This window comes from Haliaeetus albicilla, chromosome Z, assembly GCF_947461875.1.
Source record: "Haliaeetus albicilla chromosome Z, bHalAlb1.1, whole genome shotgun sequence".
Taxonomy (NCBI): domain Eukaryota; kingdom Metazoa; phylum Chordata; class Aves; order Accipitriformes; family Accipitridae; genus Haliaeetus; species Haliaeetus albicilla.
In genome coordinates, this window is record NC_091516.1 from 22,302,017 (window position 1) to 22,322,790 (window position 20,774).

General features: G+C 38.1%; 1 protein-coding gene across 16 annotated transcripts in view; it reads right to left on the reverse strand.

The window, feature by feature from the left end:
* Positions 1-344: 344 nt before the first annotated feature.
* NFIB (nuclear factor I B) overlaps positions 345-20,774 on the reverse strand; it is a 281,568-nt gene continuing 261,138 nt past the window's right edge. For 12 of the 16 annotated variants that reach the window (XM_069776483.1, XM_069776475.1, XM_069776472.1 and 9 more), the window contains 2 exons: positions 17,963-18,051; positions 345-7,115 (listed from right to left, as the gene is read on the reverse strand). In XM_069776483.1, coding sequence (XP_069632584.1) covers positions 6,986-7,115; positions 17,963-18,051 — 219 coding nt within the window. In that variant the 3' untranslated portion in view covers positions 345-6,985. The remainder of the gene's footprint in view (positions 7,116-17,962; positions 18,052-20,774) is intronic. The other 4 variants (XM_069776487.1, XM_069776486.1, XM_069776481.1 and 1 more) reach the window with 1 other exon arrangement.

Genomic DNA, 20,774 nt, shown 5'->3' on the forward strand with positions numbered 1-20,774 from the left:
CTCCTGCCCTTCTGCTATCATGCTCAATCTTACATCACAGGAGAAGCAGTTCAGGTCACCTGTATAATTACTAGGGCTGGTAAAAGATGATGATGAAAACTAAATATAAACTTTTAAATTGAGCTGATTATCTGATTATATCTCATTTTGTTTCTGTTCTCCTCCTTTTTCAGTCTAACCGCTAAGCCAAAATGTATGCAAACAAATCCATTAAATCTAAATTAAGTATACACAGAACTCCATAAATTGTGCCGTGCTATCAGGGTACATGGTTTAAGGTTAGTTTCTAAGATATTACTGATTACGACTCTTAGAGATAGAAAAGAAAACATAAGACCAGGGTCTGTAGCATAGCTCATTTTTATTGTTTAAACAGTTTTTGCATAGGAAATATATCCGCTTCCAGTAATTGACTGCAGTATGAGCAGCTGCTAGCAGTATAGGCTGGATATAACAGTAACAATCACATTAAGTCAAGCTTGATTTACACCAGTTTAAAACTTGTGGCAGTTGAGTTCATTTGTAACCTAAAAAAAAGTACCAAAAAGAACATTATTATTCTCCAACCAGGCACAATAAAAACCTTTGTTAACACTCAGGCTAAAAACAGGTCTGATGCCAGAGGGCCCTAATTCCAAAATTAAGTAGCGGTACTGTAATGCATTCTACTAGTGAAGGTTCATTACACAAAGACTGCGCACGCACCTCCTTTTTAATTAAAATGTAACCTTCAGGATTTATGGCCTACAGTATGGGGAAAAATGCCAAAAGTTTTAAAATGGATCAACCCTGGTGTGTAGCTAGCAAGCAATAACTGACTACTTGTCACCTACAGTTGTACTAAATGTATCTAAAGAAACACACAGCCCTACAAAAGTTGTTCTCAGAGAAATACCATTGAGATGGGGTGCCTCTTCCCAGCTTACTAAAAGTTCTATATGATACAAGCACAAATAAACAGCTTGATGAAGACATAATCTAATGCAGCTCTTGAGAAGCCTATGCCTGGGATTGAGGAACCCCTCACATTCTACAATGTTGTAGAGATTTTTTTTGAAGAAGAAGAAGAAAATGTTATCTGAAACATATTTACAACTGAACTCAACAGAGACTGTGAAATTGAACAGGCACTGCTCATTTGTTTGAGTTTTTTGGTAAACATTTTGCTGGTTTTTGTTTCTTTCTCATTTTGCATCAACTTTGATCAGTCCATGCAACTTCAATGCCCTCAATGAAGAATGCATAATAAGCCATACTTCTTAAAAAAACCTCCTTCTGCATATAGAGATACATTTGCCACATCAGTCCCTGTAGCACAGTTTTCAAAACTATTCTGTCAAAAATACAGTAATACAAAGACTGGCTTTAGTGTCACTAGCTCACACTGCTCTCCATTTATTTAGGCCACCTTTTGTTTTACTGTTACCGTATCATGCAATAAAAGTATCAAAGGCTTATTCTGGGATCTTATGATGCTAGTGGCACTGAAGCCCTTTTCACAAATTCAACATACATTTGAATTGCAACACACAGATATTTCTAAAGAGTAATAACTAGTGAACCCTTTTATCATTAAAAAAAAACAAAAACAAAAACAAAACAAACTACTTACAACCATTGAAGAAAAAATTGCAACAAAAAATGTAAAAATTGACCGTCTCCAACTTGTCCCCTTTACTATTAACAATGTGACCAACAGAGCTGTGGCATGGAAACAGTACAAAGAGTTGTCATGGCAATAAGTTTGGCTGATGCAAAGGTCATTGTGCAGGGTTAAAGGGCAAAATCAGTGGTCCGTGTTATCCTCCAACTGCAGTGCTCCACCACACCCACACAATTTTGAGGAATTAGAAAAAACTGGGGAACTAGCAGAAAGTGCAAATAAGAAGGAGGCAGTTTTCAGCTCCTTCAGCATGGAGTGGAACATTCAACTTTGAGCTTTTCCTGTTTAACTTGATTAGCCTGCATATGATTTTACTCTCTCTCTCTCTTTTTTTTTTTAAGTTTTCTATAGAAACCCAATAAAAAAGTCCAGGAGCATGCAGCTGGTTAATGTTAACAAAAGACCTTGACAGGATCATGTAAAATATATTGGATGTCATGCCTGGGGCCTTACTGCCAGCAACATTAGAGAGTTGTTTCATTAAAAGTGAATACTGTACACTGAATATGGGATAACTTTCTGCAGCCTTCATAATCTCACACAGTAAATATAATTTAGATTTAGGTACAGAACACACTCCGGTGTCACAGTTGAGTGTGTCCTTGTGCAATCTCTTTCATTAAGTCCTTATGAAGCTACAAGTTGCAAATCCGAAATTCTGCTCCCTGAGGACACAGCTATGTGAGACATAAGTACTGTTTTAGTTCTCTGCCTATCCTGAATTGCTCTGTGAACCTAATCTTAAATACCATCATGTAACAATCACAAAAACTTTTGCTAAAGGCCATATATACTAATAAAAAGACAGTGGTGCTTCCAACATTTTGAAATGCTCTGAAAACCAACTTTTCCAATACTAAATACAACAAAATAACCTTCATAAAATATAACTTTTCTCCATTTACATTTTTAAAGGATTAGTAACCTATGCTTTTCAAGCACAGGAATCTGCGAAATAACTCCTAACATGGACAGATTTTTTTTTAATACATAAATTAAGAAACTGGAGAGTTTTAACTCAAGTCCAGTTTCCAAACAAGGAATATTCTTGTTTACTTTAAAAATGGAAATGACATGCATTTCCATTATAATTGTTAAAAAGTTAGCTTTACAAACAAGGGTATTTTAATTAAAAAAAAAAAAATCTTAACAAAACTATACAGTGTACAAATTACTGTCTACAAGGTAGGCGGTTCATTCAGAAGATCCTCCTTTCTTCTCGCTACTTGCAGCTTCACAAATTCATTCACATATTTTCAATGGAGCTGCCCACCGGAACATCACCCCACAACTATATTGCTATAATTAATATTTTTGCCATGTCTTTATGTACAGTCTCCTTCACTGCCTTTTTTTTCTTCTTAGTCAAGCCTCAAACGTTCATGTCACTCCAGGGGAAACACACTTCAGTGGCACAGCCATAAGGCCGGGGCTGCAAAGCAACTTAATAAAGGCAGAACAGTGCACATAGAACGGGGTGGCTTGATTTAGTCAGAATACACTTCCTGGTGAAGGAGGAGGCCAGAGACTGGATTTGAGTTCTCAATCTTATCTTTTGACTGCTGAGCTTAAAAAACAAAACCAAAAACCAACAACAACAAAAAACCCCACCAAAACCAAACCAACAATAAATGAAAAGTTCATTTTCTTCCAAACAGGCTTTTCTATTAGAGAGCCAGGTGGAAAAAACCCACAGTTGCTTAACCACCCAATTCATTCACATGGAAGGAAGGGGTTTGCTTTCTAAAATATTGCATCAGTAAGCTCAATTTTTTTCATACAGGAGGTCAGAGATAACAAAAAAGCTCTATTAAGGGCATCCATCTTCCCACAAGGGCAATCATCATTTTGACTATTGCACTTTGAAGCCTGAACTTGTTTCAGTTTCATCCTGGTGTGCTACTAGAAGCTTAAGGGGGACACCTTGCTAATGGCACTAATCACGGATAGCCCCCCAGCAAACCCCTGTGCTCCTGAACTGCTCAGTATCAGTGGCATGCAGAAAGGACAATACCTACTTACTTTGTTTTACCAGGCCAGAGCCTGAGGTGTACTCTGGGTGGGTCTAGTACATTTTGGTAATATGAACAGCCATGTGCTTAGTGAATGTATTCACTTACTACATGGCTCAGGAAAAGAGCAACACAAAGTTGATTTTAATTTTCTTTCGGTGTCTTAACTTTTTTTTTTGGGGGGGGGGGGTTCTTTTTTTCGGTTTAGCTATAGATAAATCTCAAGGATTTGCCTTTCTACAGGCCCTGTCTCTGTAGCCATTCAGGCCCTGCCTACACACGCATCTCCTGCTGGAGATGGAGGGATGCACCACCAGCATGGCTCCTTAGCCACCACGTGCTGGCCAGAGCCAGAAGGGACCGACTTTGGTGTGCCACTGCCCAGCAATCAGTGGGGCAGCTGTTACTGGAGCTGCACCTCCGGGGCTGCTCCAGGGTAGGAAAACCTCCAGAATGCAAAGGGATGAATCTTCCCACCAGGCTATCCCATATCCACAAGTCCATACTCCCCTCTGCCTGCACCCTAATAAAAGGATGTGCTTTTCAGAAAAATTCACCCTGTGTTGAGCCATACCTCACAAACATCCCTGGTGCATAAAAGGTCTCCAGCAACAGGCCCACTACTGATCTGCAAAATGTGATTTTACTGGAAGTATGCTTTTATTTACATCACAGTGTAATTCCATGCATTAACAAACTCCTTCCTCACTATGGCCCAGAGTTATCCCTCTGACCTGCTGTATGAGAAGATATTGCAAACCTCTGACACAGCCCGAGCAGGCTGAAAATTGTAATTCAGATGCTGTGAGTTAACAAATTGGGGGGGGGGGGGGCGGGGGGGGGGGGGCAGCGGAAAAGAATGTTTTGACGTAGAGGGAAAAAAAGGGGGGGGGGGGGGGAATATTTACCAGTCAAGCGGACTAAGGGAGACAAATTCCCTGCAGGAGCAACTCTGGAGTCAGTGGAATTATGCCAGCAAAGACATTTTGGCCCTGTACGTGCATTTCTTAGACAAAGCAAGCGTCTTTGTCATTCTGAGCTAAAAACATTTTCTAACGTGAACACTTTAGGATGCAGTATCTTTGCCAGAATGGAAAAGGCTTCATCTCACTGTGGGTCTTGACCTCTTTCTCTCTCTGTCTGTCTGTCTGTCTCTCTCTCTCTTTCTCTTCTCAAGAAAAAAAACCTTAAAGTAAAACAATTTCCTCAAGTCAAGTCTGCCTCCAACAGAATTCATTATTTATTTTTTAAATCCAGAAATGATTTCAGCTTGCACCCCAGGTGGGAAGTTAAAAAGAGGGAACCGATTTGAAAGTTTGTCACAGTAGGCAGAACAGTCGCTTTGCAGCCCTTGCCTGGCTAAGGGTGCACTGCTTCACAGCTACACTGTAAAGTGTTAAAAATCCTCCCCACCCACCCCAGAATATATATATATGTATGTATAAAAAAAAATCCCCTGTCCACCTCTCAGTACAGAAAAGGACCTCATCACACTGCAAAAATAGCAGTACCCACTTTGGTCAATTAAAACAAACAAAAAAAGCATACATTATTCTTTTTTTTTTTTTTTTTTTTTAAATCTGTGTACTTAACTATAATAACCAATACAGCTAAAAGCACTACCTACATAGGCAAAACTTGGTATTGCATAATTCGTATAAATTTGTATCCCCTCCCCCCAATATTAATTGGAAGATGAAAAACATGAAAGCTTAATAGAAAAAACACCAAAATACTGAAAATATTGCTGGTCGATTACAATTTTTAAGCGGCAACTATACACAGCCATGATATGCTTTATAAATGTGAGATAAAGGTATAACTGTCTAAAAAATCCATGATGTCACACTTTTTTTCCCATCTGGAGTAGAAAATATTTTGTCATAAAAATGGTAAAGATTTAAAATGATAATAAATGCAGCAAAACAAGTGTAGTGATGTCCATTTTTTTTGTGGTTTTTTTTTTTTGTTTTTTTTCTATTTTTTAGATTTCAAGGCAAGGCACGTAATGTGGACATTATATCTTCGTGCAAATTAGGATTACTGGAAAGAGTATTTTAAATTTTTTTTTTAAAGAGACATAGAGGCAAAATGTCTGCCCATGCACATTATATTTCTGTCAATATGTGAAAATTGTTGAACAAGGCTAACTTCTGAAAGCACCATGCAAGTTTTCAGCACCCTGTAATTAGACTTACATTAAGAGTGCATTATTTAAATATAACATATCCCCATCCTGGTATTACCAGTTTGTAAACGGTAAGCTGTGCCCTTGTGACATGGATTTGCCTATCTCTTTGTCTCTATGATGCAGATTTTACAGAAATATATAAACCCTATGGGTTCTTGATGCAACCAGTAACTTTAAATAAATAAATCCTACCCCTCTGTGGAGGCAGCAGCTAAACCAACATAAGTGCTGTGTTTCCATTGATTTCTTTTTCTCAAGGACATGATTTGTCTTGATTTAATGCCTTTTAATGCCCTCAAAAACTGAGGGGAAAAATAAGTATGTTCAAAGTAATTTTTATTTCTATTTTTAATCCCCTCAATTTAGAGTCCAAGGGCTGAAGGACTTATAGTGATGACCCCTTAGATATGATTTTTAAATTGCACTTGCCTCTGTAAGTGTTTCTTTAAAGGGGAAAATGTTCACTTTTTTCCTTTTCTTTTTTACTGTTGCATGAGGAGATAACACTTTTACCTACATAGAGGCATTTCTTCCATAGAGCCTGTGTGTTCATACTGATTGAAAATTTCAAACTGCATAACACACTAGAATAGAAAAGGCTGAATTAAGGGCCAAAGTTTAATAAATCCATACTGATAACTAAAGGCTACAGAGCTTATTTTTAACACATTTAGAAATCAGAGTGTTGAGAAAATGGCTGACTCACGGCCCTTGTCCTCCTGCAGCTCTGTTGCTGCTGCCTAGCCTTTGTTTTGTGAGATAACCAGGAATAGTGATCCCATGCGTAAACAACAAGAATACTAAACCAATAAAACTAGCTTATCATGCAAATATTAAGGCATCTAGAAAGTCAGTTAAAATATATTGTCAGAGACAGAACATCTATTTCCCAGCGGACTTCATATAACAAAGGCTACTTAGCAGGGGCTGCATTCTACCCATCAGTGAAATATCATCGACCCTTTGTATGTCACTTCAGTTTCAACCATAAGGGAATTAGTGATTGTAAGAGCTGCAATTGCTGGTCTATCTTTTCTTCTTTCTTCAGTTTCTTTTCTCATCCTGTCTTCCTTTCTTTTTTTCTTTTTTTAATTTTGCTTTTGTTTTTTTTTTTTTCCCTCAGTTGCTTGTTTCTGCTTGAAGGAAAGGCTCTCCAATTATGTTCAAACCATAATTTGGGACATTTGTCGGCAGGATCGGTGACCTGTTTGATACTGGAAAAGGAACCAAGCTAGCCCAGGTACCAGGACTGTTGAAAAGGGGAAAGAGATAAGGAGAAAGAGAAAGAGAGAGAAAAAACAAAACATAAATTAAACATGTTGTAAAAACTTAGAACACAATGAATTTGAATCAGGGTTAGGACAATATTCATTATTAATAGCACTAATTAAGATAAAATCAGAAACCAAATTTGTGAATATGACTTGAGATTCTACTTCACAGTTTTCTTTGTGAAAATATGACTTATTTGAAAGAAAAATAATTGCGTTGACCTCAGTTGCAAGTAGTATTACTGCTGTCTTACACTATGTGGCCTGTTTGTTTATGAAAGCCCCCAAAAATTTCAGACGCAAATATATAGAGCAGACACAACTAAACTATACAAGCATACAAGTTACACTATATGATACCACGGATGTTATGTAAGAGCTACTGAAATACACTACAGTATATAGGTTTGCTCTTTTCAAGAACACAATATAAAGTTTAAGCTTCCTGTGTGATTTCCTACCCTCTTACAACCCAACAGTTTATCTTCTCTCAGTCCCAAGATCTGCCTCTGAGGTGCGTGGGTCCCCATGAGAAACAGGCGACCTTTAATATTCAAAAAACCTGCTTTCTTTACAGACTTTTCCCAAAAGGTGCCTAAGGATAACACTGGATAACACAGGGTCCAATCATGTAAACACTTGCAGCCAAGGGTAGCCGTGAGTCAAGTGTAGCAGCGAGTACCATAAATTTTTCAACAAAACGTCCGAGAAAGAAAATATTTTCAAAGGCAATTCAATGACTTTGGAATGTAAGTCATCCTTTCAAAAGCACTCTGTCACTGAGGAGCTTAAGTCCCAGTGGCATTCACATGTTTACCAGGCACCAACTAGTAGTAGGCACCATACTGAACAGTATTTGCAAGATGGATACTCAAAGAAAGACCTCAGCTGCCTCTATTCTGTACCCAGAGCAGAACCCAAGCAGCCTTTTCCTTAGATGTGCTTCTGCAACCCAGAAATAATGGACTTCAGAGAAAGTCTCGCCAAATTTATTCAGAAGAAAACCAGCGTCTTTATGTCAGCAATCATTGCCAAACAACTAGCACCAGAACTGGACACACAGTGTGCAACCACATGCCTCCTCTGCGTTTCATTGTACTGAGTTTTCCTTTACTTGGTGCTTCCACAAACACAACAGCTTACTTGGGAGTACGCATTGGGATTAGACTGATAAGCTTCATGATAAAACATCTGAAGACTAAAACCTCCAACATATGTTTTGCGGAGGATGGCTGCGGGAAGTTTTCTTCCTCCTCTGCCTTTGGTCACCCCTCCGCACTGTTCTCTCCCTAGATGTGCAGATGCACTTCTGTGGCATCCAGTGTAAAGAATAAAACAGACCTTTTTTATCTATATTAAATGTGCATGAAACAACTACATTTCACTTGGCAGATTTATGTGATCCTTTCAGTTGCTGTTGTATGAACATTAAAGAAGGAGGTCAACTTATTTTGTGAAGTCCAGGGGACATGTTACTTAGAGCTTCTATCTTAAAAATAATACAAACAGCTTCTGTTATTTACTCCTGTTTGAAACTCTTTACCTCTCTAAACCTGTTAATTTACTATTTTGATTGCTAACAATTAATTTCAGGTGGTCTGTATTACACACAAAAAAAGTGGAAAAAATTGCTAACCTGCTTGTCTCAATCCTGAAGGCAGCAGGACTAGTTTTTTTCCTCAAGGAAATATATGAAATATGAACATGCCAATGTATTTTAAATGCCTGAAGTACAAATATTATTCAATAAGTTTTGGGGTTTTTCCAATGAAGTGTATTCTTGAAGGTCACCTGAAAATCTGGGGGTTTTAACCTCCTCAGAAATTAAAAAAATCTTGCTATATCTTCAAAATCTAAGATCAGCTAATATATTTAATTAAAGATTTTCCTTTCTTTTTTTTAATTCTATTGATTATTACAAATAAAAAAAAAATCTGTTGTTGGAGAAATAACCCCTTTTGAAATTCAAGAATCACAGTTACACCACAAATCTTGGAATATCCACGAAGACTTAAACCCAGTTATGCATGAAAGATTTGTCCAATATGATCTGATGAAAAGATTATGTTTCAAAAAAAAAAAATTCAATACCAGAACCTCATTTAAGAGGTTTAATTGTTTCAACATATTCTTCATATTCCTTCATAATTTGTTTTAACATGTTTAACTTCCTCTTCAGATATCAGTGATGTTAAGAAGTACATTCTGAAATAACAGACACAATGCAAATTGTTTCAAAGCACACAGGTTTGTAAAAATAGGAACTACTAATAAAAAATAAAAATAAAAAAACCCAAGCAGATTTCTTTGCTCAGGATCTGTCTGAATACATGTTTTACAATGCACAGTTCTTTGCTGTCCTGTTACACAGGATTTACAGTGTTTAGCAACTTTGAACAAAATAGAACACTAACTAAAAGAATGTATATTTTGTGTGAGGCCAACATGGCATTTAAACAATTTCTGTTGCAAAGGCTAAATACACAGCTTCCAGGTTATCTTTCTGAAGATTTACAGTGCACTTCAGTGGTCGGATACATATATATATATGTGTGACTTTTTTCTTTGTTTTAAAATTGACAGCCTTCCCATGACTACAGCGGGTGAAAGAAAGCGGTCAATGCTGATAAAGAAAAAATTACTATTGGCAGCAGCTTTCTTCTCTACTTCATATAGGAGACAGAGATCTTTGATTTTGTGGAAGGTGCTTAACGGAAATAAGTTGTAGCAAGTGACCAATAGGATTGTTGTTGCTGTGTGACCCACAAATATAACACAGGTGCTCATTTAAACCTTTCAAGCCTCCCACCTTATATTACGACCACGACAAAAATGTGGATTGCAAGAAATTCGTCAGTGCTGCTTATGAATCCTCAGGGAGTAATAAATCTCCCGCGTTAACACCGTGCAGGTCCCACAGGCGTGTCGGAAGCCTCTCGCGCTGCTCACGCAGAGCCTCCCGCCGCCTGCCGGGGACAGTGGTGCGGGCAAGGTCGGCGCCCGGACAGCCACACACCGTCTGCACGCGGTGGCTGGAACGGCCGTCGCTCCGACACGGGCCAAAGTCCCTGATCTACGTGCAGCCACGGGGCAGCAGCCACCGGGCAGCAGCTGGCCCCTCTGGCAGCCAGGAAGGACAGGCCATCCCCTCTGTTTGCTAGCGCTTCCTAGGCCATGGTCTTCAAGGCTTGACGAGCTCCTGTTGTGCTTTAGAATTAGCCTTATCATCCTGCAGTTTGACACAGCTCTATCTCGGGCCACCCCAGTCCTGATACCACTGCCAAGTGTTTACTGCAGACAAAAGAGGAAACCTGAATAAAAGTTACGGAGGTGAATAGCACTAATCACAGCACAGAACTCTGAGAACAGATATGATACAAAGAGTAACCAAGAAAATAATGCAGGATCTGCTAAGCTGCATATGTATGGCTGTCTATCCAACATTCCCACATACCCCATTACATTTATGGTAAATTTAATTGAACTTTCAACTACCATATGAGCCACACTCTGCTTTGTAGCTCCCCAGTGCTCCTACGTGCAGCCAAGCCAGACTGACAGCCCAGAAGAGCAAGGTCCCCTGTCAGCTTTCTCAAACCTGCTCTGAAGAGACATCTGTGAGCATCAATGAGTTTAGCTTCTGCCATAGAAACCATCTACGGTTTCTCTGCAGAGCATCCTAGCAGAAGCGCCAGTTTCTGCTGCCTGCAAGCCAACTCCACCTGGGGGCCCACACGGCTGGCAACAGCAGGAAAGGGGAAAACACCTTTCCCTTCACCACACTATCCAGCAGTTTGCCTAAGTCCCAGGTAGACTTTCTGCCCACAGTTTCACAAAAGCAGAGGCAATGCTGTCTCTGTTCACTACGTCCCTCAACACGGAGGAAGCCAAAACACTTTCCATTGCCCAGGACACAGGCAAGCTGGTTGTCCTTGCAGAAGTTAATGAGATGTCCTTCTGCCCACACAGCTTCTCCTTCAGATAAAAAAGCTTTGTATGTGTGAGTGGAATAAGGCAAGTCTACCCCACCCTCCAGCTCACCACACCTGAAGAAATCCATGAGGACTGCACTGACAGAGGTTACAATATAAATGCCTGTCACTTGGAATATGAAGTGAGACCTCCAAAAAACTGCTCTAGGCTAAGTTTTGAAGAAAAATACATGGGAAGCACTATCAGATACTGCTGTGAGGTTCAGACTAGTAGCGTTTCTGAGAGAGTATGGTTTGCAGGACCATCTTCCTGAAGCATTATACCTCTAAGTAATTTCACTCCAGAAACAGTTTTCCCTCACCATAACTAGACTATCAGGTGTGTTATACAGTCATGAGCTCCTTCTCTATCCACAGCAAGTATAATGTATTTATCTGTTCAGATGTAATAAAATAGCAGAGGAAAATTCTACAAGCATCCTACAGGGTTAACATTCTCCATTACAGTTTCCATTACAGTTTTCACATGTTAATCCAATCAAGATTTCTGCCACGATTTCCTCTTAAAGATAATAATTGCTGTTTCAAGAACCTCTGATTAAAATATTACTGGAATGGACCACAAGCAGTACTAACATTATATCTCTATACAGTCCGCTATGGAAGTTATAATAACATAGAGTATAATAATGTTAAGCAATTAACTAAATGCAATAAAAAATAAATCCAATCAGACCTGAGTAAATCTGAAGGATTTTAAGATTCTTATTTTCCACCAGTTACTACCTTCTTTCTATTACAGCTTCAGAACTCTGTAAGAGTATTTCACCATTTGGAAAGTACACCTATACAGTATTTCCTTCTTGCAGCTTTACGACCCTGTGCATGAACACACTAGATTGGACAAGGTAGATCAGATCATGCCAGGTCAGTCTTTGGACAGAAAAGGTAGAAAAGCCTTTGATGTCAAGAGAAGCAACACTAGCAAGTCACCAAGCAAGGTTTGTCTATCTCTTCACTAAGCAAGTGCTTGCCCACACAAGTATGGGGAACTTTACCATTTCAAGAATTTAAGATCATATGAACTTTGGAAACACAATTGTGCTAACCTCAGTGCCCTGGCTAAATTTCCACTTGTGCACTTCTGCCAAAAGAATAACCACCCCTCCAGCATCTAGTTAATGTGGTACTTCTGTTACCATTCTAAACTGGTATATGTAGTTAAACAGCTGCCAAATCTCACCTCCGAGGTAAGCATTTATTTCAAGAGACACATTAAGTATATCTCAGCTTAATTTAGGACACCCTTTGTAGTTTAGTGGACACATATCAACCATCTAGCACATGGAGGAGATGAAGACTTACTGATCCATGCCCAGAGAAGGGAAAAGGGAATTCAGTTTTAAGGATACTTATTTTATTCCCTGCAGACCCCTTTTTGTAACAGTGTAAGAAAAAAAGGTAAGGAAAGATCAGGAAGAGGCCATGGAGCCCATCACTAACAAAGAAAAGCCACAGCAGAGGAAGGGCCCAGACAAATGGTGCATGTCCATGCTGTGCTGTGGACCACGCATGCATGAATGTCTGCTGCAGGGACAGGGGTAAAGGAGGTTTGCAAACATGCATGTGCACAGAGGGGGCTATGACCAAGTGGAGGGCTGCCTCCCATACAGCCAAATTCTGGAGAACATGGGCTTGGGTTACCAGAGACCATTGGGTCACCTATGAAAAACTGACTCTCCACTTTCCACATCTACACTGCTTTTTCCCCAAATATTACCATTTCCAGTTTTCATCTGTTAGATTTTTTACCTTAGCACTTTTAAAAAACATAACTAGAAGTTTATTGATCAAGTTAGCATGACTAAATAATAATGCAGATAATCTTAACTGCACAAAAAAAAAAAAACCAACAGTGTAGTTTTACTACTTCAAAAGAAACAATTGGAGGTAAGATGATCAAGAAGTAGAAAACTGGAGTAACCAAGGGGTTAAAGATACAGTTTACACTTGGGAATTCTCTATAATATGCTCCTCCTTCCCCAGCAGTGCTGCCAAAAATCATCTGACAGGAAACATAAGATTAAATTTGTCCTACCTAAGTGAACAAAGAGTGCTCAGAACAGGCAACCAGTTCACTGTGGAGCGGGAACTTTTCTAATCCTGCTGGAATCTGCAGTGCTGCTCAGAAAATATTACTGAAGTTGTTTTCTTTACTTTAACATCTTGCTTCTGGATCATCTCATTCATTTTGGTTACACTGCAGTTCTTGCTGCTTCTCCCATAAAGGTTAACTTAAAGCTCCAAACATAATCATGTGGAAAACGGACATTATTGATTCCTATGGTCCATTGTTCCCCCATTCTAAGCCCCTGAAGTTCAAGTTCAATCTGGAATTACATCATGTCTGGTTTCTCGTGGTTACCAGACGGCTTGAGACGTGACCACAGCTACAGAAAAAACAAACAGCCTTCTTCACGCTTCGGCTCCCCTATCGATTCAAACATAAACTTTTTTTCGTTCTCTCAAGTACGCTTCAAGTATGGAGCATGGTTAATTTAGAGATTAAGGTCCAAATTAGATTATCTAATGGCATCTTAATGGATTGCTGACCCATTTCCTGTGGGATGGCAGCATGCAAGTCTGGCTTGAATACAATTAATTTCTTAGGAAGTGTTCTGAAGATGTTTGCCTAGATGGGGAGGAAACATAATGTTCTGTACATCTTTCTGCATTACGGACTTGGGCAAAACTATTAGAGTTAGCAATTTAAATCGACAAAGACCAGAAATCATTAGGCTTTCTTTGTACGAATACTTTTACAGTCATGATACTTCAGCATTTTTGTTCTTAAATTGTGAGGAATTGATACTTCTATTCCAAAACATTGCCCAAGGGCATTGGGGCGGGGGGGGGGGGGGGGATGACGACAGACAATGACTGGGGTGTAGAGGGTATGAAACATTGTTCTAACAGGTGTCTGTGTTTGCCAAAATGTGCTTGCCACAGCAATGTTGCTGTGTTACTCTAGCTGTGTGTTTCCTCAATACCAAACACACACAAGGTACCATGCTACAAAAGCAATTGGCACCCATTCTCGATTCCTCTACTTCTTTCACAAATCAGAGATTATCCCATTTGATTGCCTTATCAGCATTATTATCATAAACCCAGAGTGGTGCCGGGGGGGGGGGGGGGTTGATGCTTGGAAAGCTGAACACCCCTACAGCTAGAGCTGAGAAGGAAATTCCGCACTTTGAGAACAGAGCCCCCCCAGCATCTCCAGGAACAAGCCAGCTGTTCTACTCTGCTTATGTGTCAAGATAACAGACTGAAAGCAGGAAATGCTAACCTAGTGCATTTGCCTGGGTAGTGTAAATGTAATGTTAAAGTAACAGTTAACCCATAAAGCTACACAGAAAGATTGTTAAAAAAATGAATATAAATAACAATACTTGGGAATAAAATTGTATTTGCCAATAGCTGAGTTAAAATGTACACTTTGGCAATTAAAATTTGCTTACAGTCTGTGAAAAACTTGCAAATACTCAACATGCTTTAAAAGACACCCATCATGCTGGCTTTTATGAGTGGTCCCACTGGAATATCAATGGCACAATGAGTGGCTAAGATTCAGGCTCAGGCTCATGTTATCAGGCTTACACACACACTTTTTCTCACTCTCACTCATGTCTTAAGTTTAGTTGTTGCATATGCTCTTGCTCACACGTAGCAACTGAGACTGTATTTTCCTAATTGAGCTTCACAGATTTTCACAGCTTCCCTTCACCTTCTGTCTCTAGGAAAACAGTTATTATCACAGAACTGTGGTTATGAAAAAAGAAGGGTTATGAAAAAACAAGGTTTGAGGGGGTTTAAGAGTATCCTCTTAATTTTTACACCAAAAAATTGACCTAAATTATCTTAAAAGTACTTGAGAACTTTATTCTATTAATGTGCTTAAATGTTGTTCAAAGTTCAGCAGGCATAATAAAATATATACCATAAATGCTGTAAGCAAGCAACAACAACAACAAAAAATTGTAGATGGTTAGGGTATTAGGAGCCAAATAAAGATTACTACTTCAAAATACCTTACCAAATAACTGGGGGGTTTTCCCTTTTTTTTTGTTAGGATGGTCACTGGATATTTTATAAAAGTATTTCCTTTAAAGATACTAGAATGTTTATTTCAGCTAAGCAAGTATTAATCTAGTTTTTATTATCACTATTCCTTGCAAGTCTTTGGTTTTGAAGAAAATGGTGCACCAATGAACTAAAGTTTTGTGGGTTTTGTTTTTGTTATTGTTTTGTATTACTTGTATTCTCTTTTTTTTGCAAAGTTCAGTCTTTTGCATATGGATCACTACTGTCTTATATCTGGGACTTTAAATGCAAACAGATACATAATTTCATACAAAAAGAAAAACCCAGAAAATACATTTTGAAATCTATGTGTCATATTTTGAAATCTATGCATCATATCTACTATCAGGTAAGACAGACAGCTACTAATAAGACAAAGAACACAGAAATAACAGACTTTTTATCATCATTCACTCTACCCAAGTTTCCAAGGTGTGGTTCATCAGCAATGCTCCATGACAAAGCTTTCAGCTTGGCCACCTCTGCTACCTGATTTCTGTAGAGACAGGACAGCTAATGTTGAGGCACTGCCAATTTTTTTACCTTCTTGAGGTAAATGATATTTCTAAAAAATCAATATACTTAAAATAATGACAAAAACCTGCTGTAAAAGGTCAGACAGAGTACCATCAAAATGAGCACTGCAGATTTAAGGAAATCACACAATCAAACATTTATCAAACCATTTGAGGGGGGGAATTTGACTATCTGGACTAGAATATATTTCTTTGCCAATAAGCAACAATTCCTTTTGCAGTATGTTCTTTATTTTTAATGTTAGTTTTAGTGTTAGAAAGGCTCACTGCTCCTTAGCCTGCACAGGTATAATTTCTCTTCTTAGATCCTCACCTACATGGGATCTGAGGAATGTTGTATTCCACAGCCCAAATCCTAAAAGCCATCTACTTAGGGAGAACTAACAGTTTGGTTCTTTGTCCTCCAAGGCTGCCCTTAATTCAAGGCCAAGTAAGTGTAGCCTAGGGCTGTAAAGAGATGCCCATGGCAGAATTTGTGTCCAAGCTCATCTTGCAGCACTTTTGTATCTTGGTAGGGTCAAAGTGGCGGGCAGCACTCTGGAAGTGACCTGCAAAGCAGTTTTGTCTGTAAAGGTGAGTGGATCATGGACCATGCTTGTATTCTTCACCAAAGTTCCCTTGGTGATCACCTAGAAATCTTTTCCTCCTCTTTCCTTTCTTTTCATAATTTATGCCCAAGGGTGTTGTGTGATGGGTACTGAAAAAAATAATTCAGCAAACACTGGGACAGTGGTTCAGCTGGTATAAACTGCATTGCTTTAAAGGGGGCTCGAGGGATGACTGATTAAAACTATTCAAGGATATTCCTAGATAGGCAGTTGTGATATAACTTTCTAACTCCTGTCAATGCCCTGTGAAAGCAACACCCATTGTAGTGGGAGAATAAATCACCCCCTCTGTGCTGTACTAGCTCAGTTTGCATTCACTCTTGGCAGTACATTGAAAACTGTGGCAATTTCTGCATGATGGGGATTTATAATGTGAATCACAGCCTTTGACGAGATGAGGTGAATCCATTAGCTAATTTTCCACTGTGCCATTTAATCTATAAGGGAAGAAATTACAACACCTTGCTTTTCCACCACAGTTCTTCCAGATTTTAAATATTGTTTCAGAAAAAAATGCAAAAAGGAAAAGTAAAGCAAAAATATTCAAGGCATTTAAGCTTCAGATTTGTAAACAGCACCAATTTTCAAATTCCATAATTACCCTTCCAAGTTGATACTCAAAAACACCAAACCTAGCAATCCCTAGTACAATACAGTGCATCGAATGGCATTTTGTAGATAATGCATATACACACTCACACACATACTTATACAAACTATTCAGAAGTATGTGTACTTTCATGTATACACAAATGTCCAAGAAGCATTTGAAATTTTTTCAAGAGTGAGTAGCTAATACTTCATCTGACAGGCTACCAATCCACAGGCTTTACATGTACAACCCCCATTAAGTGTTAAGTGTTGCAGATAATCCCGCACATGAAAGAGATGAAAAACTGATGTATCACAATTATGCTGATTTGTTTACACACCCATTTAGAAACACACACCTCTACAGTTACCACAATTCATTACCTACCAAGAGATGTAAAAGGTAATAATGTGTAATTTATTAATGTACCAAAGGTTTATGGGTTTTATTGTGTTCACTTTTTTTCATACAAAAAGAAACTCTCTTTTGTGTAAATCATTCTTAATTATTCTGTTATTTAGTGCTTTATATCTTACCTTCATGTACATGTTAGTGACCTAAATCTACACCAGCTGATTAGTCAGAAAAGTCTCTATGAATAATATGGTTACTTGTTGTCCAAAACCACCACCACCTCAAACATTTATTGTTATACTCATCTATATCTCTAACAGCACCATTTTCTTTGTGTTAATCACTAAGCCCCCCAAAATATGATCTTTAATTCTGCAAACGACATTTTCATTTTTAAAGCCTAAGATCAGTATTCCCTTAAATTGACAAACCCTTTGCATTTGACAGCACAGCATTGTCATTCCAGATTCTTAATTAAGGTAGTTTCTAAATTCACCTTACACTAAAGATAACCTGAATGTGTATGGGAGAAATGTTAACACACGTGTTTTGATCAAATGCTGTCACATATTCCCCTGGAGGCCCTCCAAAACAGATACTGTAGCTCAATGCAACTTTTTAGAGGTGGTGTAGGGGTGGAAATAATTAAAATGTTACCTTTGCCAAGTAATTCCCAATGTATCCTCACTGGCACTGGGGTATAAATGCCTGCCGTTTTGATTCATGGTCCAGTCACAAATCCTCAGCTGTCAATTGAAACCTAGCAGTCAGATATGGATCGAGCAGTACTACAGCTTTTAGTATTTAAATGAATACATGCAAACTAGTACTGTATATGGCAAAAGCCTTACTTTCCCAAGAAGTAACTTTAAAAAATAAAACAAACAAAGAAAAATAACTTATTCTAAGAAATAAATGCCTATAGATTCGCTTAAGATAATGCTACTTTAATACGCTGCTCTATTAATAAAGCATAAAAGAGTAACTAGTGTTTAGCACATAACAATTAGCCATTATTAGATTACAAACTGAGCTGGAATAAAAGGAAATGTTAATATTCAATAGTAAGATACTTTAATAAGGGAAATAAAAATGCTGTTTTCTCTAATCAAAGTTCTATATAATGTGTATTAAGTAAAGGTCAAATATAACCAATATCTTGTAGCATGCATTTCGTGAAACATAGAAGACATGCAATTTATAGAAAATTTGCCCAAATGAAACAAACTGTATGTCCTTATCTTGCTATTGAAAAAGGGTAAAGGTATTTTGTAACTGACATTTATTAATCTGGTGTAACTGAAAGTGGTATTACTTAGCAAGAGGTGATAAAATAATCTAATCTTGTGTTAGACTCAGAATAATAGCATTTAAAACACATTATTGCATTTTAATATAATGAGGAATGTACTAAATGTTAGCTGAAACAAATTCTTCCCAGATCCTCAAAGCATCAGTTCTGCCTTCAAGGATTGTTCAAGCAACCCTCTATAGCTCTGTTTATTTAACAGCTGCCCTATAGTGTTAGAAGATTTTTTTTAAAAGATGTACTGCTTATTTTTAAGTTTAAGAAAGTGAACTTATCTGGCTTGCAAAGAAAACATACATCTTAACCTCTGTATAGTCATGCTGTATATTAATTGCTGTACCATTACATATGATACAGCACTCTGAATTGAAGATAATGTTGTTGCTGAGTTTGATTGCATTCGATGTATTTTAGTTTTCTCTATCCATATTCAGTTTTTAGATAGTGCAGGCTACAGCAAACAAACTACAATAAACTATTTTCACAGGAGCACAATTAATTGCAGTCTTTTCCTGAAAAATACAAATGCTGAGGACAAGACAATATTGCAAACCTGACCCTGTCTGGCTGTTAGACTCATAAGCTTCCTGCTGTTAAGGTCTGAGAAATGGAAATGTTAGTCTCTGATGTTTTCATAGGGATTGTTTCTTGTTTGTTATCTAAAGAACTCCAAGGGACCTTCTAAAGGCCATTAGAAGCATGACTAAACCACATGAAATTAAGCAGAAAAGGAAACATGCAGTCAAAAAGTTTGCAAGAGGTAACTGTGAATAATATATTAAATATGTTTAAAGAAAGAGGTAAGTAAATATTTGGTTTAGTCACTATACAGAACAGTATTGTAAACCCGATTTTAATATTGAAGACATAGTAAAATGTCAGCTTAGTTACTCAATGTACAGTAGATGTATTTCTGCTGTAATCCTTAAGAAAGTCATCATCTTCATTACAGATGCATATTTTAAAGCTTTATAACTTAGCTATAAAAACTCACTTCCAGCTGAAACACAAGACTGAAATGTTAACACACCCCCCCCCCTTCTTTCACAAAATAAAAAATCTAAGAATAAAAGCCCTTTGGCTGATTAGAACCATAAAAAAAAACCTAACATCACAAACGTAGCGTTACCAAATGATTTTATGCACTTAGGTCTAGTTAAAAAATTTGGAAAGCACTTAGCTTGCAATAGAATTGCATTTGCTGTTTTGGCAAAACAGTAAGGGATTGGATACATTACATTGTAGTAAATCAGCTTCTGCACTAAATCATTATATTCTTCCCACAGTCTGTATGGAAACTTTCCACAAATACAGTTAATGTGTTAAATTTATCATTAAGAAAGCTCAAAAAAGAACTCTTTAAACCTATTTCATAAATGTTAGCAATGACATACTTCCTATTATATACAGTCATACATACCTTAATACATATACATCTAAATGCTGTAATGGTAATAATAAAACATGTGCATTTTATATATATGCCATAGACACAGACACACACATGTATATGAAGATTCATGCTACACCAGACTTATAGTTAGTGTAAACTGTAGAGCTATTCACTCCACCAACCACTGTGCCATGCTTGTGGTACTGACAACACCTTGAAGAACTGCAGCTCTGTATGACAACGGGTTCTGTGATAAGCCCAGGACTGCACCAGCTGTGCTGAAAACCACTTTCCCATTGTTAAAAACTATTGCTCCACACTCCTCAGCAGGTTCACATAGCTGCCATGTTGTCTTTAAAAACTAGGAAAACAACCCAGCAAAATGTTTTTTTTCTCCCTAACATAAAATTTCCTCTCCCAAATCACTCTTGCTTAGATCAGGATGTCTAAGATTTAAAAATATACTTTTGAAATTATGTAGAAATACCACTTTCAAAGTCTGCCTCTGCATCCCTCATGTGTGTTGAGTGCTTTTGGGGTAAAAAGGCTGGAGAAACTTAAAAGAGGTCTACAATCCCTGGCCCCATTTGATGGAAGATGTCTGTTCACAGCAGCAGCGGGAATGCTGCTCTTGGAGGATGTCCAGACAGTCCTGTGGGGAAAGCCTGGGGGCACAGACCTGACCGGAGTCCCAAGCTGTGGAAGGATGTAAGGCACTTTAGTACAGTATTTTGAGTACTGTATGTTGTCTGAACTTCTGCTGAAAT